The 12,264-nt window shown below is 40.2% G+C and overlaps 1 protein-coding gene across 2 annotated transcripts; it reads right to left on the bottom strand.

Moving 5' to 3' along the window:
• Window positions 1-1,823: 1,823 nt before the first annotated feature.
• On the bottom strand, window positions 1,824-9,014 carry LOC123993032 (protein YIF1B-like). Of its 2 annotated transcripts, none has more exons than XM_046294771.1 (8): window positions 8,845-9,014; window positions 4,027-4,253; window positions 3,818-3,922; window positions 3,591-3,669; window positions 3,443-3,500; window positions 3,179-3,334; window positions 2,913-3,006; window positions 1,824-2,798 (listed from the first exon to the last, which is right to left on the bottom strand). In XM_046294771.1, exons 1-8 carry the CDS (start codon window positions 8,909-8,911, stop codon window positions 2,643-2,645), a joined length of 942 nt encoding a protein of 313 aa, XP_046150727.1. In that variant the 5' UTR covers window positions 8,912-9,014; the 3' UTR covers window positions 1,824-2,642. The 2 variants fall into 2 exon arrangements, with proteins under 2 accessions (XP_046150727.1, XP_046150728.1); XM_046294772.1 differs by having other exon boundaries at window positions 8,869-9,014.
• Window positions 9,015-12,264: the final 3,250 nt, after the last annotated feature.

Genomic DNA, 12,264 nt, shown 5'->3' with positions numbered 1-12,264 from the left:
AGTAGATTTTATTATTTTCTCTCATTCATGGACTAAGTTGTACACCAATTTGCAATCATGGATTATTATTAAATATAACACAATGCAAAAAGATACAATAATACTCCCACAACAATGTTTGGGTCGCAGCAGAAAAGCGCAGTGCCTGACAAGTATATGGTATAATGTGTAGGCCTAATTTTCCACCTGTACCTTTAGATCAAGCCAGAACGAATGGGGGGCAGATGGTGAATAGTCCATTTCAGTTGCTATAGGCCTATCAGGTTTGAAAATAATACATTGGTATTAGAATATATTAAAATTGAAAAGGATTACATTGTATCATATTATGTTCTGTGAATCTTTGAGCATTTTCCAGCTATCAATGAAGTGCAGAAGGCACATAGTTTTCTGTAAAAGTGAACGAGGCCACTGTCCAATGTAATATAGGTTTCGATACAAAGGACTATTTAGGCTACTTAGATTAACATTTTATTATTTTATGAAGCCATTTTCTTTACATGCGTGCTCCTTTTATTGATTGCCACTTTTATCCAAGCATTTTCATAATTTGACCACCCGTCTTGCGATAGGTTATCATATTCAGGTTACGTTAGCGATTTATGACTGATCCAATTATTTGGAGGAAACTCAACCATGTTTGTAATCACTTTTTTTCTCCATTTGGTGCTGTTTAGGTCCGTGCTAAATGTGATTTACAATACAAGATTTCAATAATATAAAGACAACATCCATGGTAAAGAACAACCCTGTCCAGAAATGTTTGGATAATGCGTTGTCATTCTGAGATGCACTTTGTAGCCTACTCTGGAACTCAACTTGTTTCGGTTTTTACTGTGTGCATTAAGGCCTTTACGTGTCATTTATACTTATACTGTGAAATAATTGTATTTTGTACATACATACAGATATTCAGCTCGTTTGTGCAGTGAGGTTTTTTTTGTATGGCTGTGGACCGGTCGAGGTTATCGGGACTACAGCCTATTACGGCAAGTCTTACATCGTTGGATAACAAAAATAGGCTTTAATGATCAGTATAAAACTAAAACTGTGCGGTTTTCTGTTAATTTATACAGCTTGTGTCATAACAAAAGGTCCAAGTCAGGTTGAATGAATTTTCATTCAGGGATGGACCATGGCATCTGGGCACAATACGGACGCAGTGGCAGATAAGATACACATTTTATTACCATGTGTAGACACAACACATCTTGATCCGATAGCAATCCACATGTTAATGCAAAGTGTAAATCATGGCTTTTGTTATCTGATTGTGCCATGTGACAGAGTATGATGCATCTGGTATGGAATGCCGACTCTCAAGAGTTGGATCAAGATTGACAGGAACATCTGTCAAATACATCTGCTTATGTCAAGATAAACAGGATTTATCATATCCTAACTTGGGGCAGAGTGGGAAGGGGCTAAGGTGTTAATCTTACATAGATACAACCAGACCATGAAAGCTTATTTCCTGTTGAATCAACAGAAATCAACGTTTGAGTGTGTGTTAGTGATATTGGACATAAGACAGATTCAGCTTCATAAGTTAAATTTTAAAAAGCTATAAAAAATGTGCAACCCAGTTTCAATTTATTTATCAGGCTGTAGAGAGCATAAGAGGATCCATGTTATGTTTCTGTATATCAATTATTCATAAAAGCAATTGAAGCATGGCAACGCAACACCATTTTAGCATACTTCTATTAACAAGCCTACATTTTAAATTAAAGTTAGTAATTATAACATATAAACCTCTGTATATTTTTTCCTGTTCCCTTTTCCAGTTTGAACATGAATATCAATTACAGTGTCATATGCTCCTGTTTTTTTTTGTCAAGCTTATTTAAAAAAGCATCAGCTTTAATGTAAGATTTCTTAATGGCTTTGTTACATGATAGAAAGCCTTTATTTGGGCTTCAGTTTGTGTCACCAAGACGTCAGACATGTACAACATTTTTCTCCTTCCTATTTACAAACATCCACAAATCTGTTTGAATACATCATCCTATGAATGAGGATAAGAGTGCTTTTTTTTTGTTCACTGGACGGTGCAGGCAAATTATGCTAAAGCATTTCAGTCAATGTAAGTGTGTAACGCAAGAACGCAGTTAGTCAAAATGGCTTCCCTGTGTAGTTGTGACACCTTACAAATTTTAGGCTGCAAATTCTGCAATGCAATCCTGCAGGACAGCCAATTTGCGTAAGTATGCAACGCAATTAGCTACATAGGCTATACATTTGCCTTAACTGTGCTTCCATCCTTGGCTCAGTCAAAGCGTTGGAGATTGAGGGCCCAAGCTAGATTGCTAATATACAACCATATGTTCACAAATGCTTAGAAAACATAATTGACTAAATTACAGTATACAAAACATGACAAGCCAGTCAATTATTCTTTTTAGACAATTACATTTAAAAAAAACTATACAAAAAGACAAGTCAAACCCTACTGTTACAGTTGTGCTGTGAGACTTGGCAATGCTGATTCCAAAGCCATTTGTGTGTTTTTATTTATCTGTGCAAGTGTCCCGCACCTCCGCAGCGAATGGTTGGGAGAGGTGATGGTCAGTGAACAGTCTCATCTTTCCATAGAGAGGTAGTGTCTTGTCAGATGAAACGCTCCTGGTCAGCTCGTGGTCTTACCCGACCAGGTGATAGGTCAACCAGTACATGAATATGGGCTGGGCGGCTGCGATGGACATGGTCAGGTACATCCTCAGCTGGTTCCTGGCCCCGTGGATCAACACGCCTTGGGCTGCTGCCTCAGACAGGAGCTTTAGTCTCAATGTGCGGATCTGAAGAGAGGACGAAGGGAGGGAGCAAAAATGTAGCTTGTAAACCTGAGTGCAGTAGTCAAGGCACTGGCAGGAGTAAATTAGATTCTAAAGTTAGCTCTTCCTGCTACTCACCATGAAGATGAAGATGGATATACAGCACCACAGCAGCGTTAGGTAATAACCCGTTCGACCAAATAGTAACCCTGCCACGACCCCTACAATCATCCTGCACACACAAGGGAATCCTTCACAATTCATCCGAGTAGTCAATGTGTCATCATGTCTATACAACTTTTTGTTTTTGTTTTTAAATCAGACGACATCAAAGTTGAAAGACAGGAAAATCCAGAACCACAAAGTCATACTAATCATGTCAGAGAGCGAGAGACCATCCATACCCCACATATTTGTATCCGGAGAAGGCCACAAGGTCGATGGTGGTGAGGTCTGTGTTGACTGTGACCAGGTAGAGACTAAGGAGGACAGCCAGCACCTCCATGATGAGCCACACCAGGGCCGAGCTGGCCTGCATGCCCAGGATCTCAGGGGTAAACCTAGAGACAGACAGGAGGTTGAGATAGATACAAGTTTCAGGATACTATTTATACAGAAAACTGGGAAGAAAGTTGCAAAAAAAGTGAGTGGAAGTGGACCACCTTTACCTGTTCTGTGTTCCAAGTGCTAACCCAGACACCAGGATGTATGTGATGAAACCCATTGCTGCAAAACAACATAAAAAACAATAGGCTAGTTGTGAGTCTTATTAGTTTGGTTCAGTCAGGGTGGTAGACCTGACCAAATCTCCTTTACCTGGAATGTACAAGTCAGGAGCGTTGATATCAAAGCGTGGAGCCACTGGGGTGTCCTGTTGGTAGCTCACTTCCCAGTTCTAAAACAAAAAACAAACAAAAACATACATCTTCTTTAGTCACCCAGTCAATGAGTGTCATCCTAGGGCGTAAGTTCAGTATCAGCTTGGTAGCTCGGAGTCTGGACATGGACACAAGCAATATGAACAGATGGCGACCAGATCTTACCTGGTGCATGTAGGGGAAGACGAGCAGTCCGAGTTTCTTGCACACGTAAACTGTGTCCACAGCAAAGTAATATTTCAGTTTGGAGATGGGGAGGAAACGATCCAGCTGTAGATTAAATGGGAGAAAAACCCAGATGATTTAGCCTTTCTTAATGTTGCTACTTACTAACTGGTACCACAACTAATTACCATCAGTACCATGAGTCTTACATTTTTGTCTACCAAGTCTTTGCCCTGGCTGGCCAGGCTGCTTCCGTACGCCATGGCCAAGTTGGACATGGGGTCTGAGAGGAGGGTCTGGCCGGGGTAGCCCATCACACCAACACCCTGGCGCGGGAACCCAGCGGGCTCCACCCCCGGCGCTGCGCTGGTGTCGTGAAACAGCTGGCTGGGATCTGTTCTGTCCTTTGACGTGTTCCTCATCCTCAATTTGGGATCTATTACACAAGAGGAGGACGATACCACATTCTGGTCAGTGGAGTGGGGGATACAGACTGCAAGTACTGCGCAACACATGCATGCATTGTTAATAGCTGTGATGTTATGTGAAGTTGTAAGGTGACAAACATGGCAATCTTCCAATGCATTTGAAGGACCAACATTTTTTTGCTGCAAAAGAAGGAGCTATGCAGTGCACTTTGACACGTAGCAGCAAATAGCCTGGCCGAATCAGACAGTGCCAATAATGGGGTCTCTTCACTCCATGTGTAAGACAAACCCTGCTCTCAGTCATAAATTCTGGGTGTGTTTTATCCCCTGAGGACAGAATGGTCCCATCATCACACACTAAGCAGAAGGACATCCTTACGTCACCCCAGCCTCTTCCTATCAATTTATGCTTTGTCCTTCTTTCACAGACATTCATTGGCCTGCACTGTAGACTAATCGTATTATTAATGCTTAACAACAGGATCCCTTGAGATTAGGAACCTCCTTCTCAAGGAGAGATATCTGGCTAGAAGTCAGCCAGAACAAGTAGGCTCTATTTCAAAATGGACCAAAGAAACATTCAAACAAGGACACATTTATAGATCTTCGCTTGTGGTCTACTGTCGAGCTGGGTCGATAAACCCCAAAATTAACCAAACCAAGGATTTATCGAGGACATTTTACTGATATCGATAATAATGATAATTAGCTTTGTGATGTTTAATGAAATAAGTCTGCTAATATGGGCTATTGCTAACTGGGCAAATTGTACAATATTACAAGCAGTAGTAGTAGTTTTAAAGGGTCATATAAAAAACTGGTGCACACTAACAAGTTGTGTTTGGCTAGCCATGTTTCTGTAGCGCACATGTGATGGGAGTTTTCAAAACAAATGGCCACTGGATTGATGAAAATAATTAGGTCTGCCAGGCATTTCTAATTACCTTTCATTTGCTTTTCCATCTACCCGAAAACAGTTAGCACACAGGCTCATCTGGTTGTGTATTCTACATCACGATAAAAAAGAAATTGGGCATACTACAAATTATATTTCATGCGAAGTTGTCCAATAAGACCTCATTGAGTTGTTTGGCGGTCATATTGGAAAAAGGCTTCTGTGGGTGTAATGCGTGAATTCTGTGATGGCCCTGTATCTACAAATATTTTTAAACCCCTGTTCTAGCTGTGTGTGTGCAATTTGGTGCCTTTATCACCAAAGTCACAATCAATAAACACAGCTGCCCCATTATATGGAATGTTATGTCTATGCTTCCAACATTCTAATGCCAATGGCATAATATACAAAGCTAGTTATAGCTGGTGCTTTTAAAAGGTTGGTTATATTGTATATCATTTGAAAAGGTAATTTCATGACCTTTCAGAACCACTTGTCAAACAAAGTTTAAAATACCCTTAGAGGTCAAAGTTACGTTGGCCTGAACATTCCCAAAAATATGTCTGATGGATAGCTGTGAATCTATGCTTTCCAATGATATATGATTAAAGGGTATAAGTGAACAACAACTTGCTGTATATTGACATTGTTTGTCATAGGGTAAAATCCCTATGGGAAAATTGAATGGGGTGGGAGTGATGAAAGAAAGTGATAACACACAGAAGGCTAACATTGCTGCGCTGCTCTCACATTTTCCAACTCTAGGGACATAGACCTTTAAAAAAAAAAATCACTAAGAGTGTCAGCCCAAGTAAGCCTAACCGAACCCCCTGGCTCATGGCTACCTTGGATTTTTGAGAGATTGGGGGCTCTATCATAGAGCATATGCCCATTCATTTCCATTGCATCAAACAACTTCCTATATATAGAATTATAGAGCAGAATGAATCACCAACTCAGTCAATAGTACTACCTAGGCTTGTTATGGAGCGGTCCAGGAAGTCAGCCACCAGGTCCTACAAATCCCAAGTTCAATTGCACAAGATGCTGCCAAATTGGGACACCCAGTAGTAGGCCATTGTTGGGCTTACCAGAGCGGTGCCAGTTATTTTAGCAAGTACAATGTCTTCAGAAAGTATCCACACACCTTTACTTTTCCCACATTTTGGTTGTGTTACAGCCTGAATAAAACATTTAACAAATAGTGATTGTGTCACTGATCTACACACAATACCCAAAAATGTCAAAGAGAAAGTTTGTTTGTAGACATTTTTTGACATTTATAAAAAAGCTGAAACGCCTAGAGTCAATAAGCATTCAACACCTTCGTTATGTCAAGCCTAAATACGTTCAGGAGTAAAATGTGCTTAACAAATCACATAAAATGCATGGACCACCAATAGTGGTTAACATGATTGTTTTGAATAACTATCCCATCTCTGTACCCAACAGTAAGGTTCCTCAATCTAGTAGTGAATTTCAAGCACAGATATAACTGCAAAGACCAGGGAGGTTATTCAATGCCTCGTAAAAAAATGGGTACTGATTGGTAGATGTGTAAAAATAACAGAAGCAGATGCTGAATATCCATTTGCTCATGGTGATGTCATGAATTAGGCTTCGGATGGTGTATCAATACACCCAGTCACTACAAAGATAAAGTCGTCCTTCCTAACTCAGTTGCCGGAGAGGAAGGAAACTGCTCAGGGATTTCACCATGAGGCCAAAGGTGATTTTAAAACAGTTATAGAGCTTAATGGGTATGATATGAGAACTGAGGATGGACCAAAAACCTTGTATTTAATCCACATTACTAATCTAAATGACAGTGTAAAAAGAAGGAAGCCTGTACAGAATAAAATATTTCAAAACATGCATCCTGTTGACAACAAGCCACTTAAGTAATACTACAAAAAAAATTGCAAAGAAAAATTTACTTTTTGTCCTGAATACAAAGGTGTTATGATTGGTGCAAATCCAACACATCAATTACTGAGTACCACTGTTCATTTTTTCAAGCATGGTGGTGGCTGCATCATATTATTGGTATTGGGGCTTTACTTGACTAATCGTGACCTAGCGACTCCTTGTGGTGGGCCGGGTGCCTGCAAGCTGACACTGGTCGCCAGCTGAGCAGTGTTTCCTCCAACACATTGGTGCGACTGGCTTCCGGGTTAAGCTGGCGGGTGTCAAGGAGCGCGGTTAGGTGGGTAATATTTCAGAGGACGCATGACTCCCCCTTTGCCTCTCCTGAGACCGTTGGGGAGTGCGAAGAGACAAAGATGGAGATTGGGAGAAAAAAGGGGGGTTAAAAAAAGTATAAATAAATATTCAAAAGTAACAGAATACAGCTATAAGCACAGTCAAAATCCCAGAGGAAAACCTGGTTTAGTCTGCTTTCCAACAAACACTTGGAGACAAATTCACCTTTCAGCAGGACAATAACCTAAAACATAAGGCCAAACCTACACTGGAGATGCTTACCAAGACAACATTGAATGTTCCGGAGTGGACTAGTTACAGTTTTGACTTAAAATCGGCTTGAAAATCTATGGCAAGACTTGAAAATGTCTGTCTAGTAATAATCAACTTGACAGAGCTTGAAGAATTTAAAAAAGAATAATGGGCAAATATTGCACAATCCAGATGTGAAAAGCGCAAAGATTTACCCCATAAGACTCACAGCTGTAATCACCACCAAAGGTGCTTTTACAAAATATTGACTCAGGGGTGTGAATACTTAATGTCAATCAAGTATTTCTGTACTTCATTTCCCGAGTGGCGCAGCTTTCTAAGGCAATGCATCTCAGTGCAATATATATACAGTACCGGTCAAATGTCTTAGAACACCTACTCATTCAAGGGTTTGTCTTTATTTTTACTATTTTCTACATTGTAGGATAATAGTGAAGACATCAAAAGTATGAAATAACACATATGGAATCATGTAGTGACCAACAAAAAAAAGTGTTAAACAAATCCAAATATATTTTATATTTGAGATTCTTCAAAATAGCCACCCTATGCCTTCATGACAACTTTTGACAAAGAGACAAAGAGAGAGAATTCAGGATGTAACACAAAATGTGGAACAAGTCAAGGGGTGCTAAATTTAAAATAAAAAAAATGTAATGTGTGAATACTTCCTGAAGGTGGCTACTGTAGCTATGTTTTGGGAACAAGTTCTGATTGGACACTGGGCGGAGACCAACAAGAACCTAACGTTAGCTAATATAACCAGAGGCACAGTCCCATGACCCGATTTAGAAGCAATGCGGACAGTACGTAAAAGGCTTGATACAAGAAAACGTAACTCTAGAGAGCGAATAGCGCGACCTTCTAACGTAAACCTGAATAATGTAGCCCGAAACTGATCAGACATGTTTCAGGTTCTCTGTCTACATAGAATATGAAAACCTATTTGGTGATATTATCGAATGTGGCTAACCACGAGCAAGCTAGCTAACTTAGTCTTGTGCAACATGGTGTCAGCTAGCTATATTGGCAAGAAATGTGCTTTTATGATTGATAACACACAAAATATGACAAAAAAAAGAGTTGTCGAGATACATTTGCCAGGTGGTTAGTTTTGGTTTGAAGAGCAGACATGGAGTGGGTTAGCTTACAAGCTAGTTATTAGCATGCCGGTTAACGAGCTAGCATACGTTAGCTTGATTTCTCGGTCAAAAAGCAAGACATCTTACCAATCCTTTGACCAAGTAACTTACACTGTGTGAACCCACTTTGGGTTGCTGTGTAATCCATGTCCATCAATTATTACAGGTAATTTGGGATATCGCCTCTAAAAACGCTGATATGAAACCATTCAATAGACTTCTACAAAATGTGTACACAGCCACACCCATGTGTCAACTGGCCAATGATATTATCATACAACTAAAAAAAGACAAAGGCGTTCCTGGTAAAATGTGGACCAATCGAAATAACCACTATAATTATTTACTTACGCAGGGAGGACAACTCCGTGAAATCTTTTTTCGTTGTTAGTTACAGTACACAACACTATGTTAACTTTAGTACTTTACACCACTGATTTTCACCTATATTTTTGGCATATTACATCTCCTGCACAGTAATGTGCAGCTGTATTGCATTCTTAGCAGGAATATTTAGATTCCAATCAGGTTATGATATAGAGTGGGAAAGTGAATATGTTTCTAATGGGCAATGGTGTTCTAATGTCTTGCTGCGTTCCAATGAGGTATCCTGCACGTTTTCAATTTGTCAACATTTTCTATTACTGCTCAGTTGAATTTACTTCACATTTAGGTAGCCAATGTAATGGTTTGTTTGCCAGTGCATGTCTAGATAGCACAACCTGAATTATGCCTACAACAGTGAAGTGAAGTTTCAGTCCGCTAGGTGCATCTCTACAGCATGGACATATCTCTGGACATCCCCACGTGAACATCCCCATGCATGCGCCTTATAAAAAATATGACGTTCAATATTGCACCATCCCATTCTCTGGGCTCTGTCTGCAATCATAACCAGTAGTATCTAACAGGAATAATGAAACATAGAATAATAATAGATGTCTGGTGAGTATTTGAATTATGTATGACCACTGGAGTCTTTGCCACTCAAAATATATTTTTATTCAAATACTTTCACATTAATTTCGTCACTCAAAATCTGCCAATGCATATTCTGTGGGATGGGTTAATATGTATTCAAAATAATTGTACATGATTTATATTAATTGGGTCATGAACATATGAACTTTGAAATGCACAAGGGAGAGGTTAAACATAGGCTAAATCTGGCATAATCTTATTCCCAAATTTAACAATAACTCTGTTGCAGTGGTTTTAGGTAGTCTCAGTATAAACTATTCCTTCCATCGCAACTCTGCTGCCCAGTCAAAGAGCTTGTGATCTCCACGCAGCACCACGCGCCTTCGGAAAAGCAGCCCTCAGCTTCAGAAGATAACCTTCTGGAGGCATGCAACCATAGTCATTATACCCTTAATGTAGGCCTTTTTGCCTACTAGCCAAATAGTGCAGAGCATGCATGATGCTTGCAACGTATCATTCCAACATATCTGTACGTTTAATTCCTCGTTCAGTCAGTCAGTATGTCATCGATTGTCATTTGTCTGAGTTACAACAGGAACTAAATCAAAGAAAATAGAACAGTCTTAACCATTTCTTTATGTAAATCTAAATTCTCCAAAGTTCTTTAGCCTACCATTTTAATAATTCAATGTTTAATTTAGGCCTATCCAAATAACTAAAAACAGGCCTTCACCTTGTAGGAATTGCAATTTAGGCTTTCATTTTGGGTACTGGTTTCTTGCCGAATACTTTTACAACTCTATTTGTGTTTTATAACTGTTGTGAACGGATCTGCTTGTCCGAAGCATCCTAACACAGGCGGGAGGCATAAAATGAATTGACCAGAGGCAGTGGTTGTGGTTCCTTTTATTTTCTATCGTTTACTACATGGGTCTTCTTTCACCCTACAAAATAACTCCAGTACAGGGAACATCCAATGCTGACAACACCAGTGTAATGAAACAAATAAAAATGAACTAAGCCGTTGACCAAAATGCCAGTGGCCAAAAAGGGAACGCAACAAACGGCTACTCCTGTCTTAGGCTATGGTCTACACATAAGTTGCAGGGGAACGCTTCTCTCTACCTAAAGCCTGCCTAGGTTAACGGAGAGACAGGGTGGCCAGTCACAGAAGCGTCCTCTGAGGTAGGCAAAATAACTAAATAAACGACATCCCCACCTATATAGAGGAAGACACAAAGCAATTAGTGGGCCCAGCTGTGTACTAATTGGCTTTCCAATAAATACCTATCCCCCGAGGAGGGTGCTGTCATTTCATCTTCCTCCGCTGGTCACTGAACTCTCACACTGTTTTTACTATAGGGATCCCCTTAAAAAGAGACCCTAGCTTATAGGCCTCTAAATATAGCTTCTAAATACATTTGAAACAAAATAGTTGATGATGCACGTGCAGTGGCTGATGGGGAAAACATATCTTGCAATAAGAATAGGCTATCTGGCAGAGTTACTCCGCATCAAGAATTCCATTTGGCGAAAGGCTCGGCATGTGCATACTCAGCCTGACTGGCTCTCGTTCAGGCAAATTAGAAATAAGTGCACTCAGGCTATGCGGAAGGCTAAAGTGAGTTACTTTAAGACCTGGAGAATAAACCCTCCTCCTCACAGCTGCCACATGTCCCTAAATGTTGATGATGTGGTTGTTACTGACAAGGAGTGCATGACTGAGCTCTTTAATCACCACTTAATTAAGTCAGGATTCATATTTGAGTCAACCATGCCTCCTTGCCCATCCAACATTTCCTCATCTCCCAGCCCTTCTAACGTGACTTGCCCCAATGCTACTCTCTCTTTTCCCCCTGCCCCACTACAAAGTTTCTCCCTGCAGACGGTCACTGAGTCTGAGGTGCTAAAGGAGCTCCTTAAACTTCACCCCAAAAAAACATCTGGTTCAGATGGTTTAGATCCTTTCTTCTTTATGGTTGCAGCCCCTATCATTGCCGAGCTTATCTCTGACCTTTTTAACCTCTCTCTCTTCTCTGCGGAGGTTCCCATTGCTTGGAAGGCAGCCACGGTGCGTCCTTTATTTAAAGGAGGAGATCAAGCTGATCCTAAATGTTAGAAGCTCATTTTATATTTTGCCCTGTTTACCGAAAGTGTTGGAAAAACTTGTCAATACTCAACTGATTGGCTTTCTTGATGTCTGTAGTATTCTCTCCGGTATGCAATCTGGTTTCCGCTCAGGTTATGGATGTGTCACTGAAACCTTAAAGGTCCTAAATGATGTCACCATTGCCCTTGATTCTAAGCAATGTTGTGCTGCTATTTTTATTGACTTGGCTGCCAGGTTGTGTTGCTACTGTGTTGTTGTCATGTGTTGCTACCATGCTGTATTGTCATGTCTTGCTGCCATGCTGTGTTGTTGTCTTAGGTCTCTCTTTATGTAGTGTTGTGGGGTCCCTTGTCGTGATGTGTTTTGTCCTATATTTAAAAAATGTATCCCAGCCCCCGTCCCCGCAGGAGGCCTTTTGCCTTTTGCTAAGAATTTGTTATTAACTGACTTGCCTAGTTAAATAAAGGTTTAAAAAA

Source organism: Oncorhynchus gorbuscha, linkage group LG13, assembly GCF_021184085.1.
Source record: "Oncorhynchus gorbuscha isolate QuinsamMale2020 ecotype Even-year linkage group LG13, OgorEven_v1.0, whole genome shotgun sequence".
Classification (NCBI taxonomy): domain Eukaryota; kingdom Metazoa; phylum Chordata; class Actinopteri; order Salmoniformes; family Salmonidae; genus Oncorhynchus; species Oncorhynchus gorbuscha.
The sequence above is the reverse complement of the archived record's forward strand: the minus strand, read 5'-3'. Positions and strand labels throughout refer to the sequence as shown.